The 27,226-nt window shown below is 41.7% G+C and overlaps 2 protein-coding genes and 1 long non-coding RNA gene across 3 annotated transcripts in view; all 3 read left to right on the forward strand.

The window, feature by feature from the left end:
- plcl1 (phospholipase C like 1) overlaps window positions 1-19,644 on the forward strand; it is a 74,000-nt gene extending 54,356 nt beyond the window's left edge. Inside the window, exons 6-12 of the mRNA XM_052081743.1 lie at window positions 1,292-2,399; window positions 3,418-3,594; window positions 8,618-8,980; window positions 10,082-10,285; window positions 12,983-13,058; window positions 13,217-13,326; window positions 14,102-19,644. Coding sequence (XP_051937703.1) covers window positions 1,292-2,399; window positions 3,418-3,594; window positions 8,618-8,980; window positions 10,082-10,285; window positions 12,983-13,058; window positions 13,217-13,326; window positions 14,102-14,302 — 2,239 coding nt within the window. The 3' untranslated portion in view covers window positions 14,303-19,644. The remainder of the gene's footprint in view (window positions 1-1,291; window positions 2,400-3,417; window positions 3,595-8,617; window positions 8,981-10,081; window positions 10,286-12,982; window positions 13,059-13,216; window positions 13,327-14,101) is intronic.
- On the forward strand, window positions 10,293-12,551 carry LOC127611334 (uncharacterized). Its single transcript, XR_007965291.1, has 2 exons — window positions 10,293-11,424; window positions 11,475-12,551. It is a non-coding gene; the product is annotated as an uncharacterized LOC127611334 (long non-coding RNA).
- Window positions 19,645-23,577: 3,933 nt separating the features above from the next.
- The window catches only part of rab5b (RAB5B, member RAS oncogene family), a 183,880-nt gene continuing 180,231 nt past the window's right edge, over window positions 23,578-27,226 (forward strand). The window contains exon 1 of the mRNA XM_052081807.1: window positions 23,578-23,585. The gene's annotated coding sequence lies outside the window, so the exon portion shown is untranslated. The remainder of the gene's footprint in view (window positions 23,586-27,226) is intronic.

The following is a 27,226-nucleotide window of genomic DNA, read 5'->3' on the forward strand; positions in this document are numbered from 1 at the left end:
TATTGTGACTCTGGAGTCTGCGAATTGCTGCTTGTTTGTGACGTTGTGTTTCTCTCGTGAGCTCTGTTGCGAATAACGAAATCCATGAGTATCAACCCTATAGATGCCATAAGGTGGCTGTAAAGCACTACTTTTGTGTAAATGAAACTCCTCGATTCACTTTCACCTCCAAGGAACTCCTTGACACACAGATGATGGTGCCAAATATATATATATATATATATATATATATATATATATATATATATTCCTCCCATATATATATATATATATATTTGACCAGATAGTTTTGATATGCAAATACCATTCCTTAAATAGGAGGTTGACTGTGTTCTTTTTCTCCTGACATACTCCACTTTTGGAACAAGTGTATCCAGAAAGGCTAAAAAACAGACAAAAAAACCTTCATTCTTTGCTGTGCAATTAACTTGTGATTGGAAACGTGCTCAGGTTACAAAAACAAAAAGTTGAGTGAACATTAACATTCATTCATTCATCTTCCGTACCGTTTGATCCTCACTAGGGTCGCGGGGGTTGCTGGAGCCCATCCCAGCCGTCTCCGGGCAGTAGGCGGGGGACACCTTGAATCGGTTGCCAGCCAATCGCAGGGCACACATAGACGAACAACCATCCACGCTCACACTCACACCTAGGGACAATTTAGAGTGTTCAATCAGCCTGCCATGCATATTTTTGGAATGTGGGAGGAAACCGGAGCACCCGGAGAAAACCCACGCAGGCCCGGGGAGAACATGCAAACTCCACGCAGGGAGGCCGGAGGTGGAATCGAACCCGGTACCTCGGCACTGTGAAGCCGACGTGCTGACCACTGGATTACCGGGCCGCCCCAACATTAACATTATTCATTTATTAAAGTCAACAAAGTTTGATAACATTTTAAGTTGACAAAATATTTTAACTTCTGATCATGTCAAAATTAACTTTCCCGTATTTTAAAAAAAGAAATGAGAGTTTACAGAACCAATTACTTAAAAATAAAATTAAAAACAACTTAGCAATTTATTTCGGAGCAAACAGCTTGCATTGTTGTGCTAACTAACATTATTATCATGATAGTTTCTGAACCTCACCCTTACATCATAAATATTACTAAATATATTACTATATTATTGTTAATACTATCATTATTTTGAAAACCTGATGTGGTAGAGAAAAAAAACGAACTAATTCACAATCAACGCAAAAATGTTTCATTGCATCCCTTATCAAGAAATGTATTAAAAATCTGTAAACCTATGTTATTCACTAATTCTTCCGATTGTTTCGTCAGCACCTCGTACCGGTCCTACCTTCTGGATGATCAGGTCCATGGCAGAGCAGACCTTGGCGGGCTTATCAAAGCCCTTCAGTCTGGCTGTCGGTGCCTGGAGCTCGGAGTAACTGATGGTCCAGAAGGAGAGCCTCTACTCGGGGTTGACTATGGTCCAGACATCCCTTGCCACCAGCATCAGCATTACCGCCACCACGCACCCGTCACCATCCGCTCTGCTTTGGAGGTGGTCAACATGTACGCCTTCCTGACGTCGCGGTACCCACTCCTGGTCTACTTGTGCCAACGCTGCTCACTAGCCCAGCAGCGTACGATGGCACAGCATCTGAAGAAAGTACTTGGCTCCCGGCTTTACACTCCGGAATCCCTACCAGTCAGCTTGGGAGGTCGAGCCACCACCTTACCATCCCCTGAGCAACTGAAGGGACGTGTCCTAATAGTGGGCAAGAAGCTCCCTCCGGATCATGAAGGATCCGACGGGGAAGTGTCTGAGGAGGAAGAAGAGATCGGAGGAGGGGGTCCTCTGGCTGGGCGGCGGTTGACCATCCCGGGTGAGGAGGATCTGGGTGTGGTTTTGGTGGTACCTCCACCCTCCAAGCCGAGGAAACTGCACCTCCACAAAGAACTCTCGGACCTGGTGGGAATCGCTCGGGTAGACAGCCGCCACTTTTACGCCCAACGAGCTGTTCGCAAGCAACACTCGCCGCCCAGCAGTCCCAGCTCTCCCGGCACTCCCTCGGTGAACGAGACACCATATTGGACGCTGTGCTCCTTGGGTGAAGGGGAGGCCGGGCGGCTGACCACAGAGAGTCCGGAAGACCTCGTCATGTTCACCAAGCGCACTTTAACGAGGGTGCGGCCCAGCTCGGTGCGTCTGGATTCCAGTAACCCAAACCCGCAGGGATACTGGAAAGGTGGTGTGCAGCTCGTGGCCTTAAACCAGCAGACCCCCGGCGCCATGCTGGACCTTCACAGGGGCCGCTTCTCTCAGAACGGAGGGTGTGGTTACGTCCTCCGACCTGCCGTCATGAGGGACGAAGTATCTTATTTCAGCGCCCATACACATGGCTGCGTGCCTGGTGTACCACCGCAAACTCTTCGCATTAAGGTTTCTTTCCATTCTATATTATTTAACACTTCATTGCCATATTTCCCCAAATAGTGGCAGGCCACTTTTCATTTATTTACTGAACTTCAGATAGGTGAAAGGATTGTCCTTGTGAATGTGGGTGTAAATGTTCTTTTCTCTGTATATGATTACCTGGCGAGTTGTATATCATGGGTGACTCTAATGAGGATAAGCCGTGCAGAAAATCGATGAATGGATACATGGCAAAAGAATTAATTGGCCTAGTTTCATGAAACATAAAAATGGATGCGGCCCGGTGATCCAGTGGTTAGCGTGTCAACCTCACAGTGCAGAGGTACCGGATTCAATTCCAGCTCCGGCCTCCCTGTGTGGAGTTTGCATGTTCTCCCTGGGCCTGCGTGGGTTTTCTCCAGGTACTCAGGTTTCCTCCCACATTCAAAAAAACATGCATGGCAGGCTGATTGAACACTAACTTGTCCCTAGGTGTGAGTGTGAGCCTGGATGGTTGTTTGTCTCTGTGTGCCTTGTGACTGGCTGGCACCCGGTTCAGGGTGTCCCCAGTCTACTGCCCGAAGACAGCTGGGATAGGCTCCAGCACGCCCCGCGACCCTTGTGAGGATAAAGCGGATCGAAAAATGAATGAATGAATGAATGAATAAAAATGGATACACACAACATTGTGGAGTGACCATATATCAGAGTCTACTCAAACTCTAAATTCCATTAAAGATCTACATAACCTAAACCTTTACTTTAATACTGTGCAGGAAACAACAGGCTGTAGTAAGTGCTGCTGTTTTGGTTATTAACAGAATTATAAATAAAAATATAATATAATTTTTTTTATGTCTGCTGATAGGAAGTTGGAGGCATCTACTGTATTTGATGAATGCTGTTTTTTTTTTGTCTGATGTGGCATGTAGCGCCTAATTTGGGCAAAGCTTTTAGATTACGGGTGGCCACTATTTGGGGAAATATGGTATTTTCAAATACACCACCTCCTGGGTTCCCTCTGATGTCATGTTCTGCCAAACAGGTTATTAGTGCACACAACCTACCCAAACCTCAGGGATCAGGTGCCAAGGGAGAGGTCATTGACCCCTACGTGGTTCTGGAACTACACGGAGTCCCTGCTGACTGTGCTGAGCAGCGCACACGCACTGCTCTGCAGAACCAGGACGACCCCCTCTTTGACGAGACCTTTGAATTCCAAGTAAGATTTTGTGATACTTGCTATAACGTACTGCTCTGTATCTGAATATATTTTGCAAATATAATAAAAAGCAAGGACATTGGCTTGTTAAAAGTCGGTGGCGGAGCGAGTGAGGGACACCAACGGAATTTTATGTAAGTCTTATGATGATTCAAACACAAATCACTCGTGTGGCGCCTTGAGTCTATTTGAGCGCTGAAATTATTAGCAATATTCTTACCAGAATAACAATTGACAAATCTCTTTTTATCATCACAAAAGCTACATCAAAGCCATCGAGGATTAAAATGACAAATTAAATAAATACAACAATAAAAAGCTCAATAAAATTCCCCAATTGAATGACTCAATAGTAACTGAACTATTTTGAGGATTAAGAATTGCACTAAAGTACAAAGGAGTGTTAGGGCCAAAGTGAAAAGAAAAAATCCCAGATTGAAATTGAATTTTTTATCTTGAAGAAAAAAAATTTGGATTGATTGGAAGTCATACATCCATGTTGTGAGCTAAAGCCCAAAACATTGCCGATGTGAAAATCATCAATTTTCCATTTTGTGATTGAAACACCAGAAAAATAAGTAAAGACAACTTCCCAGTTGGAATTGACGTGGATTTCTTGAGACAATCATTGGCAACGACCTCTCAGAATATCAGCACACTTTATTCCTCACCCGTTTTCTCTTTATTGCAATTCCTTAACAGTCGGGTCATCCAATACATGGTTGCCGTTCTTTCATTTAGTAGTACACTTCTTACAGTGTATTTTACTCCAAAAAGATGGTCCCGGACTAAACAGCGTGAAATTTACACTTGGAAGAGAGAAAAACACTGAAAAGTAAATTTGAAGTATTTTTACTGTTTATGAGACAATTTGCCTGGTCATCAAATTTTAATGATCATTTTCGAGGACTGGATGAAACTTTGTCCCTGTCCAGTGAAAATAAATGTGCCTTGATACGCCACAGAAAAGAATGCTGTTAACACCCTTGTCAAAATTAAATGATTAAAAAAAGTCAACAAATACCCAGTGAATTTGATGGATTAAATTTTGTTGTTTTCCTTTTTATTGAGGTGTATTTAAAAATACAGTTGCCTCCCCCGGCCACAAGAGTCGGAGGAAGGCGTCAGAATGTAAAAGAGGCTCTTATTTTTGTGTAAAATGTTGTAATTGTTTTTTTAAAAAATATTTTTCTTTTTTGTGCACAAACGATCCACTGTCTCTGCTCGGTGTATGGTGGGTCTAATAGCGTTTGACTTTCGAAAGTCACAATGTTGGCAGTAACTTCAGCTCCCTGTTTGTGAAGTTATAACTCCCGAGTTGTAATATAATTGCACACGCCATAAATGACTGTTTAACCTTTAGTTTGACTAAAGATGCGAGCTCCAAATTTCATTTGTAGAGATGTGAAGAGGGTTTGTATTTTTCTTTCTTGTTTTGCTCTTTGCGTCTTGTACATCAGAGAAAATTACCAGCAATCATGCTTTGCCATAATTTAACTGTTGCCATGGTACCACGGGATCATTTTTTCAAGACACAGCCGTCGGTGGCTTTTTTTTTTCAATCATTCCAACGTTTTCCTGCTTGCACTTGTGTGGTATATGGTTTTTGCTGCTTCGCTGGTCTTCAAAAAACACTCGGTGATCGGTGGCTGTTTCCCGACGAATGAGCACTTCAGGGACCACGGCTGATTGGGAAAAGATTTTATTCAACCAATGTCAGAGTGAAGTCTTTCCAAAAAGTTGAGTGGCCCAAGGCATGGATTTAAAAACCTTCCCAACCCCTGTCAGGCCCGTATCTTTTATACCTGGCAAGGAGCTGATGTCATGGCTTTGTGCACCAGCTGCGGTTTTCAATCTACTAGTTTACTTCAGTCCTAAAAAAGGAGATCTTGACCAGCGCTGTTGGTGATGGACGACAACAGCCACTTTACCTTATTATAGGATTGCACACACTGCTGAAACTGGATTCTCCCTGACCAGCAAATATAGAATAGAATCGTGTTACTGACGCCAGGTGGACATTCTAAGGCCACCTACAGGAATAGAGAGGGAATTCCAAATTACACGTCACTTGCACTTTGAAATACTAAGCCGAAAGCACAACTTTCATCAACAACCAGACAATAAGTCATCCAACCCTCCATTAAACCATCCCCTATAGCCCTTATCGTGTTGAGGGTCACAGGTGATCTGTGATGCTGTCAGTATTGTAAAAAAATATTTATAAGGAGATATTAACCACTAGATAATAAAACTCACCTATTGAAGAGACCCACAAGGGGGATGGAAAACTTAAATGAAGTGGCTACAGTTTTTCATCGGTGCTACTGCAGCCACCACAGCCAGTAGGACTGCACACTTTTATCACCAGATGGATGACAAAAATGGCATTTTAAATAAGGACAAATATTGTGTGACGTAGTAAATCCATTCTCAACGCTAAATGGCTGTTGCAATGTGATGTGCGTCTTCCAATTCAAACTCGATGTGTTTGCCCCCACTCACATCCCCTCAAATGCACGAATCGTGCCGATGCAGATTCGCACCTATCTGCGTGAACACAATGACTTTCTCATATCACAAGAATAGTTTAACTCACATTTGGTCTGACCACAGCATTTGGTTTCGGCAATTGCCTGCTCTAATTAAGAACATTGTCCTCAAGCAGGCTGAATTGCCTCTTACTCCTGCGTGACTCAACATTGCCGCGTCATTGAATTAAATGTCACATAGCTATTCTGTTCAGTTACTGCTTGCGCAAACACACACACACACACACACACACACACACACACACACACACACACACACACACACACACACACTCATTCATTCATCTTCCGAGCCGCTTGATCCTCACTAGGGTCGCGGGGGGTGCTGGAGCCTATCCCAGCCGTCTTCGGGCAGTAGGCGGGGGACACCCTGGATCAGTTGCCAGCCAATCGCAGGGCACACAGTGACGAACAACCATCCACGCTCACATTCACACCTAGGGACAATTTAGAGTGTTCAATCAGCCTGCCACGCATGTTTTTGGAATGTGGGAGGAAACCGGAGCACCCGGAGAAAACCCACGCAGGCCCGGGGAGAACATGCAAACTCCACACAGGGAGGCCGGAGGAGCTGGAATCGAACCCGGTACCTCTGCACTGTGAAGCCGACGTGCTAACAACTGGACTACCGGGCCGCCACTCATACAATAAATACAAATAAATAAAAATATAATTTGACTAAAGAGTTGTGAAAGCTAAGAGTTCAACGACATGAACTAGCAAGTGCGAAATTTGTAATGTTAACCATGGAAGGGGAAATGGAAGTTATTGTGGCCTAGGAAAAGGCCTGGATGCTCAATAAAACACGAGCAGCACAATTAATTACATATCAGTTAAATGATCAGTTCAATACTTAATTCAATCATATGCTAGCAGGTAACTAGCATGTTGCTCCAAGTATAACGGCTAATGATGATCATGAAAAAAATTAGACATGCTAGCCGACAACACAGTGTATTTTTAGTACTCCACAATGTAAGGGGCTTTATTTGAGTGTCATTTTACAGTACAGTGGTTAACTTGTATTACATTTGACAGTTAAGAATATTTAAAATAAAAATTCGCTTTACCTATACATTGCCGCATCACGGAAAAAATATACATAGATTATACAGAGTACCGTCTGCAGTATGTGCGTTATGGTAATATCGTAGAACTCTGACTTGTGTTTGTGTACACGATTACACGTCCTAATTGAGCATTGCCTACTCATCTTCGTGCACACAAAGCAATAAAGGAGTCACGCTGCCAACACACTCGCCGTTCCGCCACTTTTCTTCAGCTTCTCCTGCCACCTTATTAGTGCGGAGGCTTCCTTGGAAATGTGTGCAATTTAATATTGCAAGCCCCTGTGCGGCGCAGCGGGATATGCCTTTTATTGTAGCGTGTAATTAAAGTGGATGCTGCGCCTCGATGGCTTGGCAAGTGACAGCTCATAGCGGGGAGCTCTGTTTAAGCCTCCGTGTGGCTCAGGGTTGTCGCGACATGATGTGAACACTCGATGTACAGTAGCTTTTCTTTCTTTTTTTGATATTTGTCTCCCTCTCAAAGCTGAACGCAGAGATGCAATATATACGGTTTTGTGACACGCCACATGCTCAGTACTCGGTGAAGATCCCTTTTCTGTTCCGCGTACATAATGCAAGGGAGACAAGGGCATGCTTGGATAACTTTGCTGACCTCACCAATTTTAAACAATTCCCACTGACATCTGCGACGTCTTCTATAATTTGCTCTAGGTGCCCCATTACGAATGTGCTGAGTGTGTGCGCATAGTTCCTGAGTGAAATGAAATACGCATTCATTTTTCATCATATTTTCTTCACTTTTCAATATTTTCAGTGATACAGTGTATATTACATATGTGACATTGCGATCCCAACCTTTTTGATTTCCATAACACTATTCAACAACAGATTTTAATTACTTATGGCTTTATTATTTTTTTTTTCATTTTTGTTTTCTGAACCGCTTTATCCTCACAAGGGTGTGCTGGAGCCTATCCCAGTCGTCTTCGGGCACCCTCAACCGGTTGCTAGCCAATCGCAGGGCACACAGAGACAAACAACCATCCGCGCTCACATTCACACCTAGGGACAATTTAGAGTGTTCCATTAAACTGCCATGCATGTTTTTGGAATGTGGGAGGAAACCGCAGTCCCCGGAGAAAACCCACGCAGGCCCGGGGAGAACATGCAAACTCCACACAGACATACAAACAGCACTGTGAGGTCGACGTACTACCCACTGGACCCCCCGGGCCATCAAGATGGCTTTATTTGTCACAAAATCTATTTTTGACGCAGATTTTAAAAAAAGTCTTTTTTTTCCTTTAGTCTGTGTTAAAAGAGTCCTGACATACAATTTGCAGCTTGGTAAAATGCAATTTTGCGTATATGAACTTATGAAAGCAATAAAAACCCGTTGGTTGTTCGTCACATGACCGGTTCGTCCTTTTCCTTCATCTATAGGTGAACATGCCCGAGCTAGCCCTCCTTCGTTTTGTTGTGCTGGACGATGACTACATTGGAGACGACTTCATTGGCCAATTCAGCGTGGCGTTCGAGTGCCTTCAGTCCGGCTACCGCAACGTACCCCTGCTGGGCTTGATGGGGGAGCCCTTACCTCACGCCAGCCTCTTTTTGCATGTAGCCGTCACCAACCGGCGAGGGGGCGGCAAGGTCCACCGCAGGGGCCTGTCGGTGAGGCGGGGCAGCCGACGCGGGCGCGAGTATGTCACCTTGAGGAACACGGGTATCAAGGCGGTGGATGAGATTTTCAAACTGGCCAGTGCACCTCTCAAAGAGGTGATGGACCTGCGGGAAGAAGCTCAGGTAAAGTTTGCTGTTATAAGTTTGCTTCAATGGGTGCAAGTCCACCCTAAGAAGACCCCAATACAAGAAGTGTGTCAATGATTCTGCCTTTACAAAGTTAAGTGATTACTTAACTTAAACTAAGTGGCACGATTACTTGCACCACTTGTGAAAATACTCTCTAAACCAAGTTGCACCTAAAACATTTCTAAGCTCTCCACGTACTGACTTTAGAATACAGTAGATTATTGCGCCTAAGTGTTCATGAAAAAAGAAAGTAGCGCTTTTATTCATAGAATGTATATTTATTATTCCTATAAATCACTGTAACATAATGCAGTGTTGACCATAAACATTGTGATAAAATATAGGTAGGCTTTAGTTTTTACTCTGGCTTATAGTGAACTTTATTTGACAGAAATAAGATGGCACATAAAAGCTTAAAGGTGTACTATATGTGAGTGAGTGTTTCTCAAATTGATGATCGTTGGCCAAAATTGGTTGCAGGTCAATTTTTATTGGATTGAATAGAATGATCATCGGTATTATTGATCCAGCTCATCAGGTAGTCCAATTTCTTGTATTTCTGGTCATCATGTTTGTTTTATTGATTTCATGTCTGTTGTGTTCTTGATCATGTTATCGGGATACATGATGTACTTTTGTTTTGGTCAGTTTTGGGTTCCATGGAGGAAAAGAAAGTTATAATTTTGTTTTGAGATTAAAATATCTGGGTAGAGCTATTTTGACACAAAATACAAAAGACTACATAATGGCGCAAAAAGTCAGCTGTGAAAAGAATCACAAAAAAAAGAGGCGGGTGATTATAAGTATGTATAAATAGCAGCAACATTGGAAACCTTACCGCCACTCACCCACCTATTTTAACACGCACACACACACACACACACATGCACGCACACACTGTTGGCTCATTGGTGACGGTCATCACTCATCTTGCCTTTGCTGCAAATCACACACTTTTTCAAACTCGCACTCAGGTGGCATGTGGTGTTCATCTTGTTTGCTCAGGCCAAGTCTATGCTGGTCTCGCTGCAACTCTTTTAATTTTTTTTATTTTTTTGGTTGTTAATATGATTCATATTCTGGTGCTGCTTTCAGGGCACCATGGCCAGTTTCAAAGAGCAGTGTGGACTCCCCACAGTGGCTAAACTCAAGCAGTGCATCCAGAGCCTGGCCACCAGGCTGCAGAGCCCAGAGGGCACCATGGGGGTCACGATGGTGCTCAAGGAGGGCTACCCGTGTCTGGAGGCCCTCGTCAGTGTGTCCGAGCCCACCCGCAAGCTGCTCTCTGCATATGACACGGTCAGTGCACCCCATGTGCTCAAATTGGTATTTTAATTATATTGAATTTACACTCTTCTATTCAGTGTGCATTTGCCAATTTTATAATTCAAACTTTTATGTTTCTTTTATGTTACTTAAAATAATGCTGTTAGCCCCAGCAGATTTATGACTGAATTGAGATTGAAAGGAGTTATCATCATTATTATAATTAGCCTTTCTGCAAAGCTTCTTAAAAAATGGATGCTTTTTTTCTTTTCAAAAATACATAGCAAAGAAAATTGGTTTGTTTCGTCTTGTTTTTGTTTTTTTGCTCTCACCCACTCAGATTACTATTATTATATTTTATTTTTGTTATTGACTTTTGAGCCAGTGTGGTAAAACAAAGTACAGTTCTAAACGTGCATTTGTGAATCTACATCTGTAATTCATGATGATGGTGTCCGATAAATGAACATGCTAACACGCAAACACAATAACATAATTTGTCTGTGCGAAATACTAAACAGCAGCGCATTAGCACTGAAATGAGTGTTAATGAGTCATGACGGGTATCCTGGCTGGTCCACTGATATTAAGTTCTCACACAACAAGCCAGTCTAGCACCAACATGAGTTTGAAGTTTTATTTTTTTTTACTTTAGGATAAATTTCAATGTTAGCACATGATGACTCCCGGAATGTGAATCTAGAATCTGTTTCACATGTCGCTATTTTGTGTAGAAGGCACTGACATGTAATGTTGGGATGAAAATGTTTGACCTTCGGAGGGAGTATCAGCCACAACAGACACCTGTTTGTGTGTGTGCGTGTGTGTGTGTGTGTGTTGGGGGGGGGGGGGTGAAGCTCTGCTATGTTTGGTGGGTAGGGACCAAGTGATGCCCTGCCATCCTCAAAGGCTTTTAGTTGCCTGTAGATGTCACAATATGGCGCCAAAGCACTGGTTTTGTCTAAATGAAACACTTCAACTCACTTCCAATCGATCCTTGACACAAAAATGCCACGCAATTGTCACAAAATAATACTTTTATTGCTTTGGCCTAAGCACCAAGACCGCAAAATATGTGGATTTTTCAGTGAATATCTGAGGACAGGTTTAAAGAAAAAAAAAAGCGAACATGTGAGTTGGCGACTCTCGAACCCAAAAAATAAATGAATACTGTGCTGTTTTGTGTCACGTGCTCACACAGTGTCCCGACACACTGTGTGAGCACGTGACACAAAACAGCACAGTATTCATTTATTTTTTGCTGTCCATTATTTATTTATGTACCGAAATTAATTATTTTGCTGTCCAAGACTAGGCATTATTGTGTGAAGACACAGTTGCGGCAATATCTGAGTGTAAGTATCTTGAGTGCAAGAGGCTTCCGTTTTTTAAACCATGCTGAAAATTGAACCTAGCGAGTTCTCATATTTGCTAATTTATACAAAACACAATTCGGCATCATGACAATATGTGATTAAAATCCATCCAGCCTTGTTACTGGACCGAAAAAGTGCAACATTACAACATCGCCCCCGGGCCGACACTCTATAATGTGAAAACATCAAATTGCAGTGCCCACACACACACACACACACACACATATTTGTGGCATTGAGTATGCAGAGAGACGCTTGATGACACGCGTGAAGCAGTCACCCACACGCCTCGTCAAGCTCACGCATCTCATGCGTCCAGCTGCTCCCTCTCCATCTCAGGAGGCCTCCCTCCCACCTGTGTCACCGCTCGGCTGTTACACCTCCACACATTTTGTCATGCATCCATGGCGGATTCAAATTTTGCCTCACAGTACCAGTGGTGTAGATGATCAGACCTAGAAAAAGCCAGCATGTAAACTATTTGCATTTGGGTAGACGAGGCATTAGAAGTTGGTTCGTCATCACAAGTTACCATGACAGTTTGGGACAATTGTATGCAGCCAAGTTGGGAACAATATGGCGGAGGCCCTTTTTTTTATGTCAAGCCGTGCTTGATTAAGGTGTGGGAAAATATTTCCATTAAGGCCAGAGATTAGATTTGTTGAATAAATTGTGAGTTTCCCATCTAGTAAATTCTATATTAGGCGAGACAAAATGTATCGGACCGGCAAGGTCAATTGTTTTGTTTTGTTTGTATAATAGACAATAGCCCTTTCAGGGACAGCGGTTACCAGAGTGGACAGCTTATCGTGTTATCAGGTTGCAGGTTATCATTATTGGTGCATGAAAAAGGGATAGACAAATATGAGACAAAAGTTCCAAAGTGCAGCTTTTATTTAGTGGTATTTACATCTCTTGGTGTTGTTTGAAGCCAACCACTAAACCACTTTTGGAGGGGACTGATGGGTTTTTTTGTTCATCAAAAAGTTATGTCAAAATGCTGCATTAAGAGTAATTGCGACGTCACATCATTTTTCACTGAAATCTTGATCAAATGGTGAAGTTTCCCTCTCACTGTGACAACCGCTCCACTTTCTGCAAGTGGAATGGCTCCATGTCGCAATACTTTGCCCTTGCCTATGTAGAAAGTTTATCGTGTCACATACCGAACTGTGCTATGGACTTCATTTTGGTCATGTGTGTTTTGAGATGTAACGTCCCTGAACCATTCTGATCTTTGTTGCAAGAACATCGAGTTAAACTCATGGGAACAACATCGTCGCTTGGTGAGTGAAACAGCTAACTGTGCTAATAAGTCTTTTTTCAACACAATATATATATTTTTTGGTTTCAGATGATTGCGGCTCAGAAACAATTGATTGAAAATGCTGATGGGGTCCAGGATAGGATTGCTCAGGTGCAGAAAGAAGGTAAACAATCATAATCCTCACTTGTGATGAACACTGAGAGGTATTCATTTCACAATGTTTATTAATGTGGTTCTAGTTTGAAGCGGTGTGCAACCGAGAGCTAATTTTGGATCACAAACCAGAAAACCTGATTGTGTGTGTAACGGTGTATTTCGTAGGCATGGAATTCCATGAAGATCTGTCTCGGTTGGCGGAGAAGGAAGGAATGAAAGGATGCAAGCTGAGCAAAGCTGTCGAAAGTTTCACCTGGAACGTCACTGTGCTCAAGGTACGGCAAGTAATACTCATACAGTTCACAAATATTAACCTTTTCATGCACAAATAATTCCAACCTACATCAGGATTTTTTTTTTTTTTATCAAGTCTTTCGGCATGAAAAAAATTATGGCAATGGAAGGCAACAGACATATTGGTCCAATGTAGTTTTTGATTCAACATCTGTGACATTAAGATTTATTAGCGTAGGAGAAGCGGCCCGGTGGTCGAGTGGTCAGTGCGTTGACCTCACAGTGCAGAGATACCAGGTTCAATTCCAGCTCCGACCTCCTTGTGTGGAGTTTGCATGTTCTTCCCGGGCCTGCGTAGGTTTTCTCTGGGTACTCCGGTTTCCTCCCACATTCCAAAAACATGCATGGCAGGCTGATTGAACACTCTAAATTGTCTATAGGTGTGAGTGTGAGCACGGATGGTTTTTCGTCTCTGTGTGCCCTGCGATTGGAACCGTTTCAGGGTGTCCCTCGCCTACTGCCTGAAGACAGCTGGGATAGGCTCCGGCACCCCCATTACGTGGATAAGTGGATCGGAAAATGAATGAATGAATATAAGAGAAAACAACATTTCTATTTGATATTTGACAATGTAGCAATTTTGTTCTTACAAGTATCCATTTATTTATATTCTTATTTAGCCATGTTTCAATTCATATTCATATAGTGCAACACTATATTTTGACTCGAATTCAAACCAATACCGAGTTAATTTTTTTTTTAAAGTGTTTTTGCTAATCATGCAGAGACATTGATGCCCTCTTAATGTTGCCTCAGGGTCAGAGCGACCTGCTGCGCGGCGCCAAGATAGATTCCCTGGATGCCCTGAGGCAAGTGGCACTGGCCTGTGAGGCCTCTGGACTCACTTGTCCTCCCTCCAACAACTCTGCAGCCACATTCTCCGCGGCTGAGCTGCACTACACCTCTCATAACTTTAGCGGGCGCCGAAGTAGCACGCACAGCAACGGACGCATCTGATGTCGGTGCAGTGTGAGTTCTACTTTGTGAGAGTCTTACCGTGGTTCGAACTGAACAGAGGCCTTTTCTGAATGACGCAAAATTACCGCTTTATTTTCTGACAGAACATTGAGCCTCAGTCTAACTCAACTCCAATTTTGTTGAATTAGTAACGTACTGTATAAGAAAATATTCAGAGATTTTATTTAATTCTTCATATTTAATATAAAGATCATATGGGATCAATAAATTATTTTGAAAAAAAGCATTGAAAATGTCACATGAACAGATGAAATTCTTTTTAAGCATTTAAATTACATGAGTGTCAGCAGACCATATGGATTTTAATTTATTTATTGAATGAATCCTAAATAAGTGCTTCTGGACTTAAGACCCCAACGCACACACCTCTAATTAATCTTTCCTTGCTTTTTTTGCATTTGGACCCCTTGCACACTGTCACTACAAAAAAAAAAGAACCCAGCTAATAATTTTGTATATTTGTATATTATGGTTTCTATATTCATATGAAGCTTAGTCTAATTGGATTTTCTGGTTTCAGACGCTGGATATTACTAGACTTTAATTTCACGGTCAATTTGAATTTCCTCCTCTCCTGCTTGAAGTCAGTAATATCCTGTCAGAAACTCTGTCATTTCACAGATGATCACGTTACATAAATGAAATGTATGCACAGTATTCATAAGCAACCGCATTATGATGCAGGTTGTTCGGTGGCCTTTGGTTTTCCTGTCATGTTAACTTGGAGAGGTTAAAATGCGAGGACGCATAACTGGAGAGGTTGTTTGCTCAAAGTACACGTGCGGATCACATGACCCCCCATTTCCGGTGACATGTGCGACAGGGTGGAAGTCAATATGACGCTCTCTGTCATGGATGTAGTAGCAATAACAACAATAGAGACGGACGTCCGTTAAATAAAGATACATTCGGCTGTGTTGTGTCTTTCTAATTGAACACATTGACTCTTCGAATGTGTGAAAACATCAACTGGTTGTTGATGATGGTGTTAACTTTGGCCTTTTAGGTGTCTTTTCTTCGTATGTCGTCTTTGAACCCAAACTTCACGAGTCTTGTCTGTATATTTTGATCCATCAAGTTTTTGCATTGGGAGAACACGCAAACGCCACACAAGGACGGCCGCAGCCCAGATTCGAACACAAAACTTCAGAACTGGGAGGCAAATGTGCCAACCACCATATGAGTTGTCATAAATAAATCGATTTCAGACTCATTTCGTGAAATAATTTCCCACGGCGTGCATGATGATGATCCCTCATGACACCGATTTGGTATTTCTGAATTGTTCGGCTGAAAACAAGTCTGTATGTCGCTACGTAATGATTGTAATGCGAGTTACGTCATTACGTTTATGTTGATGTCCTGTTATTGCCGCATGGTTAGACTGACCGCTTGCTGGATTCCTTTGGATGCAAGACAGGCTGCCACTTAAATCAAAAGAAAGCCAATAGGAAGAGTTTAGCATGAGACCATTTGCTACACCAACCAGCTGATGGCAAAAATAATTCATTCCCAACACGTTTGCTGCTTAGATGGGTTGCCAGACTATGGTGTGAAAACTAAAACGGTTTCAGCGTTGTTTCAAATATCTTCACATCCTAAAAAGTCTTTTTCAATCTATGTCTCTGGTGAACTTCTTACCTCACAGACCATCTTTGACATGAATAATGCATCCGTTCCCGTAAAACAAACCACAGTGTTATATTTCCAGGTCCGCTTCACGAGGCCGCTGACACGTCGAGGGGGTCATCTAGGTTATATGGAATATCACATGCGGGGATCTGGCAAAATGAGCCCTTTTGGCAATTCACGCTGGCATTAGGTTTTATTAATTAGGTCCGACCAGATTGAAATTAAGGTCATCGGCACGGTACTGTAGGAGCAGAAGAAAATGAAATGATAGGCTGATGGTCGTGTCCATATTTTAAAGCGTTGTAGTTTCCTTTGCGTTGTTTGGATCTCATAAGCTAGTGGGATTTTTCTGGCTCTCTAGCAGTCTTAAGTAGTATAAGCATCCCAATGCTGATCACAAGCCATTAGCGGACACATTTGCGTGGTGGCTTCTTTCGGTGTCTGGGCCTCGCAATGAGACACTGCTTGAGGCAGCTTTTGTAGCTGCAAGGGAGTTTCTGTCTCTTAGCAACCATACGGAAGGTTTGCTCGTTCAACATTTTATGATTCTAATGGATACGACATAGATATGTCAATAAAGAAACCAGAAAATTGGGGAAAACTGAATCGTGAAACACTGAGTAAAATATTTCTGATTTATTTTTTACAAGCAATTTTGATGATTATGGTTTACAGATTAAAAAAAAAAACTCACAATTTGTCTTCTGGAGAAATTATACACAAAATAATTCAAAAAAATATTTAGGAAAGAAATGAGGTAATATTTGGCAAAGTGTTTTCCTGTCTGTGTAATAAATGTGGAGACATTTTTCTCTGCTCTTCGTAAAGGGATTGGGACTGAGCCCTGCCGCAGAGTACAAATCTTCAGGTAATTCACACCCTCCTAAAACAGCTTATAATTGCCTGTAGATGGATCAAGATGGCAACAAAAAGTAACACGAATATCTGTGTGAAACTTCTCTCCTTTGCGAGAGGAGGCCACCAGATGGTTGCAAAGTACTACTCACGTCTACGGTTAAATGAAGCTCCTGAATTCACTTCAACTTACATAATTTCCTTGGCACCAAGATGCCATAAGATGGCATTGAAGTCATACATATTACACCGACTTGAGAACAAAAAAGCGAATGAGTTTTCAGCGAATGATACAGGATAGGTTTTCAAAAGGAAATCCACAAATAGGTGAATTTGTGAATGCTGAACTGCCAATATACAGGGGTTCACTATAATTTTATTATTAATATGAATATTTTATATTTTTTTACTCGAATGTAGTATCTTCTCTGCGGTAATCAAATTTATTGAAATGCACCATTGCATAATTTAGAGTTTCTAATAAGTTAATTTTTATTATCAAAGAATACGTTTACATCGGCCAATACAAACAACACTCATGCCTTATAATAAAATGCATAAATTATGTCGGTGTCAGTTCTCTGCAGTTTAATACAAACCCAATTCTAATATAGATGGGTCGTTGTGTAATGCAGAATACAGTGATTTTGCAAATCTATAGTCTACATGCAATTGAATATACAACAGAGACAAGTTATTTACTGTTCAAACTGATCGTTTGTATTTTGGCATGTTTACCACAGTGTTACATCACTGGGATCTCCAAAAGTCTATTTTGCTCTTAATAATGCGTTACAGATTCCACCTTTTCAATCAAGTCAAGTCAGGTCAACGGTATTTATAGAGCACTTTCAAGCAGCCATCGCTGCATACAAAGTGCTGTACATGGAGCGATTTAACATACACAATGTTAAACACAAACATACTTTTCAATGGGAGACAGGTCTGGACTGCTGGCAGACTCTCGCAGTCTTTCACAACAAGGCCACATTGTTGTAACAGATGCAGAATGTGGCTTGCTTTGTGTTGCTTTGAAATAAGCACTGATGTCCATGAAAAAGACATTGCTTGTTTGGCAGCATATGTTGCTCCAAAACCTGGTTACACCTTTCAGCATTAATGGTGCCTTCAATGTGCAAGTTATCCATGCCATGGGCACAAACACCATCGCAGGTGCTGACTTTGAAGTTTTGCGCTGATAACAATCCAAATTGTCTTTGGCCCGGAGGACATGATTTTGAAATGTCGACTCAGACCATAGAACACTTTTCAACTTTGCTTCAGTCCTTCTCAGAGGAGCTTGGGTCGAAAGAAGCCGGCGGCGTTTCTGGGTGTTGTTGATAAATGGCCTTTGTTTTACATTGTAGACTTTTAAGTTGCATTTACTAATGTAGTGCCGAACTGTATTTACTGACATTGTTTTTCTGAAGTCAATTAAAAACCTGTAATGCCTGACCCATTAAGGGATAGCCAGAAAAATCTGATTTTTGGGAACTGAGATTAAACCTTATAGCAAAACCCTCAAAAATATTTTTGGCAGATCATGTTGTTTTAGATATTTGTTGTATCACATTGATAAGCATTTTGTAGATTACATCAGAAAGTGATAATTTGGGGGAAATCACCTGCAGTATCAAATTTGATACAGATGATTTAATGTAATATAAAGAATGAGTTACATAATGAAGATGCATGTATCAAATATGCAGTTATGCCGTTTTTTTTGTGCAGTGACGCGTGAGGGATCGAATGTCACAGGCATTCGATGTTGGTTTTGGCCTTGCCACTACCATACAGATATGGTAAGGACCGAAGAAGATGAGATCCCAAAAGTCTTTGCAATTTTATGTTCTCGAAACTTTGTTCTTAATACTCTACTTGACTATTTGTGAAAAGATAAGAACAATGATCAGTTTGAGCAAATATCTTTGCAGTGTATTCAATTGGATATAAGTTGAAAAGGGTTTGAAAATGGTAGTATTATGTTTTTAGTTTTGTTTTACATGACTGTATGTCCCAACTTCATTGGAATTTCGGTTTGTCGATTAAAAACAGAGTAGGCCTGTGAATGTTTAAATTTATTGTTTAGGGCGTTTGTCAACATCTGCTAGTTTTCTGTACTTGAACACGCTGCTTGACAAACAAAGTTTCCAGTATTTAAAGCCAGAGTGTTTTCTCCTGCAAAGGGCACTTCGGGAGCAAGCAAAAACTCACTGCCAGGCCTGGCTCCAGCACCACCGAGATATCCTGTACAACCTCAGCAAAGAACTGCTAAAGCTTCGACTCTTGACTGTTAATTAATTTGGAGTTTTCTGAATCACCATTTGGGAGAGGGACATTGCGATAAGGTGTCCGCGTTGCCCGTGTGTCTTAAACCTTTAGAACCTCTTGTGTGATGCTACCTGTCATTGTAGTTGTGTGCCAATAGTGCTTGACGTCTTTGCACCATTCGTGTATTTCTGCATACGCAAATATGTAAAGTGTACTCGTACCCGTCATGGTGATGTCAACCTGTTGAAAATGTATTCCCGTAACGCATTCATGGCATCTACATTGACTATGTTGGCTTTGCCGTTTTGACTCAATATTGGTCCTTCAACTGCTCTAACATTCACTGTATGGTGTTTTTGTTTTTTGTAAGATAGAATGAAGACCAAAAGAGATATGAAATATTTATGGATGTGTATTTTAAAAGCTAAAAATAAATAGAATGAATGACTAAATGTACATTGCTTATATTTTAAAAAGTTATGGTGTTTTTTTATCTGACAGGAATTCTAATGTAACAAACATACGTATTTCAGGCATAATAAACGGATCTTTTTGTGATGAGACCTTTGTGTTAGACTTTGCTTTACTTCCCGACTTCCTTCCTTCCTTAGACTCGGTTTTAATTCATGCAGCCTTCTTTTCTTTGCTTTCCTTCCATTCCTTCCTCCTTTTTATTCTTATGCGCATTCTTTATTCTTCCCTATCTTTCCTATACTATTTTAGACTCAACTTTCTTTGTTCTTGACATTATAATCAATACAATACAATACAATACATTTTCAACGGTACCCGAAACAAGTAAATTACTTCAACACCTCTGCATGTGTCCTTATAGCATATGGCCTCTTAAGCATATAACCCCGGGTAAAGCACAGATTATTTAATGTCTGTCACATTGTCACAGATTCCATATAATAAGCAGAATTAGAACATATAAAAATACACGCTTTATATCCTAATTTTGTTTCTTATAGTTGTTTAATGCTTATATATTTTTCAGGAGTATTGGATAAAATGTACCAATGTACGTTAGCTGATTCCTAAAATGTTTTTGTGTTCATTTTATACTATGATGAAGTTTCCAGGAACCCCCCTTTTTGAAATTCTGACTGCCCCATATATGGACATGAACACTTTTGGATTGAATGCCCGTTGAATGTCACCACGAATGCAACAATATGGCTGGTAAGACAACTGTGCTCCATTATAAACATGGCACAATGGTCAAAAAGGTTGAATTTTCATTCCGTGATAAATGTAGTTAATTTATTTTCTTGATATAATACTCTTTCTTTCTACATTAATAGCAACGCATTGATATAAACTGATGAATCATTAACATAATTGTTTGTGCATGAATAGATTGATTTTGATATTATAGTGTTAAATAATACCACGTTGATGTCTTTTGCGTAAATATTGAAAATGTTTACACTGAAAGCGTACCAAGTCATTTAATCCACAAATGCTCATAATCAATAATAATAATCCACTGTTTCAAGATAGGGCGGCCCGGTAGTCCAGTGGTTAGCACGTCGGCTTCACAGTGCAGAGGTACCGGGTTCGATTCCAGCTCCGGCCTCCCTGTGTGGAGTTTTCATGTTCTCCCCGGGCCTGCGTGGGTTTTCTCCGGGTGCTCCGGTTTCCTCCCACATTCAAAAAACATGTGTGGCAGGCTGATTGAACACTCTAAATTGTCCCTAGGTGTGAGTGTGAGTGGTTGTTCGTCTCTGTGTGCCCTGTGATTGGCTGGCAACCGATTCAGGGTGTCCCTTGCCTACTGCCCGAAGACAGCTGGGATAGGCTCCAGCACCCCCGCGGCCTTAGTGAGGATGGGGTATGCCGTCTGATACCCAGTCCAGGGGTGTAACCCCGATCAAGCGGCTCGGAAGATGAATGAATGAATGAATGTTTCAAGATATGAATCAGATTTCCCCCCCTCAATTTTTGAATGGTCTATCTTCAATTCTGCCAGCAGGGGGAGCTAAGCAACAACAAATGATTTACTGAATGCGGGTCAAATTGAACAGAATAGTTGTCAATCTGCTCATACCCATGTCCATAAATAACTACTCTATTTTATCATATAATATATTTGCCCATATAATTCAATGTCAATAGAATTTTATTTCAATATTTTTTTAATGAGGAAACATGGTGAAGTGGCGCTTAGCATATCTCAACTCAACTTTATTTATAAAGGACTTTAAAACAACCATCGCTGTCTGCGAAGTGCTGTACATGGAGCAAAAATAAGTTTTACAACAGCAAACGATAAGACAAGAAATGAATAATGATGACAATAAAATGTACAAAGACAAAGCAAAATCAAGTCTTATACTGAGCCATAAGTGAAAGAATCCACCTCACAGTTATGAGAATCAGGGTTTGAATTTGGAGCAGTTCGGGAAAAAATACTTGTTTGGTTCATTGAAAAACTCAAAATTGCCTGTCGGTGTGAATGGTTGTTTTTCTATATATGCCCTGCTCATAATTGGCTGCCGTCTGATACCCAGTCCAGGGGTGTAACCTGCCTGTCGCCCAAAGTCACCTGGGAGAGGTTCCAGCTCGCCTATCATCTTAATCGACAAGCACTGTAGAAAATCTTATCGATGATTTCTACTGCTATAAAGATTAATTTGAATATGAAATAGAAAATGAATTTGAATAGAAAATGTGTAAGGAACACCTGTCAATAATGTATGTGAACTCTTCCTTCTATGGTGCATTTGGAATATCGTTAAATGAATGCTTTCCTAGCACATATGTGTTAATGAGCTGAAGTATTGTCGTTTATGAAGTTGACGGGCAGTGAGATCCTGACCCCCCCGGAGGTGTTTGGCAGCAGATGGGAGGTGATGGAACTGTGTGGTTAGCGTAGGTGGTGACATGACAGCCCGTCGGCCCCTAATGCAGGCAAACATCTGGAGGTTCGCCGGCCACGTTGCTTCTTGGCCCTGCGGCAGGGTCCTCTAGCCCGGGGCCAGACGCCACCACGGGTGAGGAACACACACAGTTGAAGTCAGTCCCCTGAGAAAGGATGCGGTAGCTCTGATTACTTCAGTGTAAGTTAAAATCAAACTTGTTTTGCTATATGACAGGTGACAATAAAGAAGTCATTAGTTTGCACACGAGGCATAACTCCACACTCTGATAAAAAGCTGTTTGAACCCATCTGCTGTTATTTCAAAAGTAATTTGAGCTAGAATGACACTCAGTAGGACATCGACAGATCGATAGATCAATAATAATTTTAACAAGATGCAACTAACAAAGCGTGATGACAGGATTAATGTTTTCAGTGGTGGTAATACTGTACTGTACCCAGTTTTGAATAGCCCTGACCCTTTAGAAATAACAGAGAATGTCGACTGGTTAGCACATCTGCCTCACAGTTCAGAAGTTCTGGGTTCACATCTGTGCTACTGCGAATGCCGCAGCACCGCGTGTATTCTGTGGCGACAGGTTCAGATTAAACCTCAACTCTTCCCCACAGTCCGCTGGGATGGGCTCCAGTTAAATAAATACCAGCCATTTTCACTGGAGCAACCCCCTCAATCTCCACGTTTTACTGGATTTTGAATATTTGGTTCTAATGCTATAAAACATGGAGCCTACCAAAATAAAATTTGGACTATCTTATTACAGCAGGAAAAAACGTGCTTCTATCTTTTTCCATGCTTCAGCAATTGGCATTACAAAATGGCTAAGTTTCATGAAAATGGCGATTCCTGGGCAAAAAAACTGAGAAAAAGAGCTTTTTTTGTAAAAGCATGAATTTCAAGCACATTTACACGATTTACAATGCAAACGGCTTATTCTCATTCACAGATTGCATCAGACCCCCCTCCTCTCTATGACGCAATAAAAAAAAAGACATACTAGTACGTCCTTGGTAGGCGGGGCCTAATTTTAAAAAGACGTACAAGTGCGTTTTGTGGAATTACAGAGTTAACATGCGACACTGGTGTGGAATAAGCCAGACAGAGTGGATGGTTGGATGAAGTTCATAGCTCCACTTTAACTGGACATGCAGAGGGAGTCATAGAGGTGTAAAAAAGCATTTCTGACAGTCTAAGTCACATTAAAAGAAAGAAAAAAAACCTTAGTCTTTGATAATGCAGGCATACTGTGAAGGTTAGATGTGTTGCAGAAGAGATTCATTATGTGTAAAAGGATGTTGATTGTTGTAAAACAAGAAAACAGTGACGTGTAACAAGTGATGATGTGTGAAGTCTTATTGTTTACTGCCAGGGACACCAGTAAAGTATTTGGGGCCCAATGAAAAAATCTTTACTACTTTTGCCCATTTACCAGATTCAATGCCGCAAATTGACAAATCATATTTTCTAGGGTTCTTGACAGTCACGGCCACTTGTCATGACTTTTCATGCCCATTTGGCATCTGTGTTTACAGCTAAAGCCTAATAAAAAGCAAAACCCTTTGATGTTCACGAAACTAAATTCTAGACACATATGTTGTGGTCATAATTGAAGTGAAGTGGTGAAATTTTGTGCCACTCTTTTCCTCGAAATGTCAGTTCAATCGTATCATGTCGTAGGCATTTGACTTTAGTTTGGCTGCACTGTAAATTAATTTTAGTAGTAATAAAGGATCGGCCGTCTGGTTTGTTTCAATCTATCCGCTTGAGAAAAACAGTCAAACACGCACACAGCCATGCGTGCCCCACTCCCCCCCCAACACACACACACACACAAGATTGTATGGCAGGTCTATGGAGGCTCTTCATATTGTCCAGACGGCCCAGTGTCAGGCAGCTAAATGAATGGCTGTTTATATTAGCAGGCTGCTTTAATGAATTAGAGCCACGGCTCGGCTATGTCACAACATGCAGGCTCATACACACCAGACCTGTTCCACTCCTCACTCTCAATTTAAGGTAAGGGGAGGGAGCTCAGGCGTCCTGATTGCGTCCGTCGGGACCAGGTGAACCAGGCGGCCCGACGGCGCCCTTCCAAGGGCTTTCTGCTTATTTACAAAGGGCATCTGGCGAAAAAGGGCGCATATAACCTCACTGGTTGTGTTGCCATCTCGTTGCCTGTGATGGGCAAAGGCCTACCTGTTTGTATACGTGTGTGTTGGAGGGCGGCCATGATTACGGAAGCAACACGCGCACGCACACACACACACACACACACACACACACACACACACACAATTGAACAAATATGTATACAAGCTGAGGTTCGCCACCCAGCCGCACGTATACACTGGCGACAGGCCTCTGATGAGATCGCTTCTGGTTCTGCTCACCCTGGGCCACATACGTCAAGGACATGGCCCTGGGGCCAAATCGAAAGATTCTTTTCAAATATACATTTATGCAGCTGGAAAGAAAACAATGGCCATAAACTAAAAGTCCCAGATATGATGTCCAACTCTCAGAGGCAATTTTTTAAAAAGTACACTATAATATAATTGTCACTTGCCCTTTTAACACTGTCCATACCTTTTTCCTGGTTTGCTGGATTGTGTATAAGGTACTGATTTGGGTGCGTGAATGGGTGGGAGAGAGATGAATTTGACGCAGTGCAGTGTTCAAAGTTCAGTTCAAAATTTCAACTTTCAACCTACTGTCTCAAAAATATGACAGCATTTGTGGCTTATATGTACTATTTTTAGGAATTAAAAATTAAATTAAAAAAAGGAATTAAATTTAGGAATTAAAGCAAAAACAGGGCTCTAGACATTAATGTGCAAGCAAAAAGCCAATCTTAAGTGTGCAACTGGACTGCTCTGTTTGTCTGACATTTTGCTTCTCATCCGAGAAGGCTTCATCAGTTGATGTCACAAGGCTTGGTCGGGACAGACCAGCCTGAGTTGGTGTGGAAAACCCAGCCAGAGCAGTGCACTTGTGATTGACTCAATGAGCGGAGAGAGAAATTACCTGGATGATTGATGACAGAGAATATCCACAAGCACAACTTAGGTACTTATAAGTAGGACTGAGGATGACTCGAAATTCTTCCTCCAGTTATCAGGTGTGCATAAAACGGCTACCCGCCTGCTTCACCAGCTTTCTTCCCCATAGTATCAGTCGCTGTCCCAGCGAAATCAAAAGGGAAAACACGTTAATGCCTACCAGACAAAAACAAATAAAAATGTATCGTGCTATTTGTCGCCAACCAATATAGATTTCCTGATTGAGCCAGTGTCGACATATTTATTTTATAGCTACCGGTAAGTAAATGTGTTTCCATCGGTAGATACTGTAAATAAATAAATACATTGTGCATTAGTTGTACAGTGCAAACTAGTGTATTAATGTGTAGCTCATGTCCCTACTATTTGAACAATGAATAAGAAGTGAATACATGTACAAGGCTCGATTTTCATCGATAGGTAAGAAAGAGTGCGCTGCGCTTAAAAACTGGCCCATCTTTGATATTTGTGCCGGGTCAAGTCTACTTTATCATGTTTGGGAATCTGGCAGACTTCACTGCACCATGCGGACCGAGGGCGTTTTCTTTTACACGCCCCTGCACACATGACAATTTGGTGAGAGAAAGTGAAATAGACCTCAGACCAGTAAAAAGCAGGTCTAAATTATGGCGCAGGTGGTGTCACACCATTTTGGTGGATTTAACCACAGCGCAGGCAGTCAAACTCTGCACTCCACTGACATGTGTAGTGGATGTCATTGCTTTTCATTCGTAAGTAGGACCTCTGCGTCCACCGAACCCACTGAATCCTTTTAGAAATGAATGAATTAAATACGTATTATTATCATCACATTTATTGTTTTTTTTTTTCAAAAGACCTTGGAAGTGGCACAGTGAAAGGGACGTGTGTGTGTGTGTGTGTGTGTGTGTGTGTGTGTGTGTGTGTGTGTGTGTGTGTGTGTGTGTGTTTGTGTATACGGGATGGGCGGGGGGCGGGGATGTTTCACACAAGGAGACAAATGATTGGGCTGAAGATGGTTTCCAAGTGCTTACTTCACAGCAGTGATCTGTGATGGCTCCAGCCTTTACATTATCTGTAAATGGGGCTTTCTGTTTTTTTCCTAGAGCCATTACTGCAATAAATAACCACAGAAAATAATCAAAGCTACTGCATTTTAAACCTAAACTCTCTTACTTCACTTGTGCAATAATGAGCAATATTTGAGCCATTTAATTTCATGTGCAATATGTGTCCTGTGTGCAATGTAAGCCTCAGTCCACACTACCACTACTGCTACTGTTGTAGTGTGTTGTTGAGTTTTGTATTTAGTATATCGTATGCATACTGAGGGTATACTTAATTTAAATAAATGAATAAATAAATAAAACCGTTATTTTATTTTATTTTTAATTCTCTCTCTCTCTCTATATATATATATACTAGCTGGTTCGCCGCCCTCTGGGCGGCTCATCAGCTAGTTCCTGCGGAAGGCTGGTAAGGTGGTGGTTCGCCGCCCTCTGGGCGGCTCATCAGCTAGTTCCTGCGGAAGGCTGGTAAGGTGGACCTTCGGCCCGCAAAAGTGTTGTTGCTTGGTTAATTTTTTTGTTCATCTTCATTGCTTATCGCGAAAATAAAGAGATGTTTAGCTCTACTGAATAACTAACAATTTCATTGCAATGCTTGTGGGTAGACAACATTTTTTCGCTAAGATGCCCGCGCGATCGTAGTGAGCCACTGCCTGAGCGGTGCAGTGGCACCGCGCAGTGGCACCGCGCAGTGGCACCGCGCAGCGGCGCGGTGAAGTAGGTACGTTTTGAAAAGGGACAGACGGAAGGACAGACCTCGTGCGGGACGACGCGCAATATATATATAAGATATCCTTTATTCGTCCCACACTGGGGAAATTTACAAAGATATATATATATTTATTTATTTATTTATATGGAGCTGGATAGCTCAGTTGGTAAGGCATCGGTTTGGCATACGGGAGACGGTGGTTCGAATCCCGCTTGGGGCAAAAATGAGCACATAACACCATCCAGTGTGGGTCGTTGGGCAAGATCCTTCACGCTAACGCCTACCTTATACAATGATGAGAGACAATAAAACGAATGACATGCCGGCTCAGACGTCGCCCGGCCAAACAAGGTCTGCGTCAGGTGTTGGGGAACCAGAGCACCTTGATGAAAAATGGGCTACTGGAACAAAGCGGAGATGGGCGAGATGCGATAACATGGCTC

Source organism: Hippocampus zosterae, chromosome 12, assembly GCF_025434085.1.
Source record: "Hippocampus zosterae strain Florida chromosome 12, ASM2543408v3, whole genome shotgun sequence".
Classification (NCBI taxonomy): Eukaryota; Metazoa; Chordata; class Actinopteri; order Syngnathiformes; family Syngnathidae; genus Hippocampus; species Hippocampus zosterae.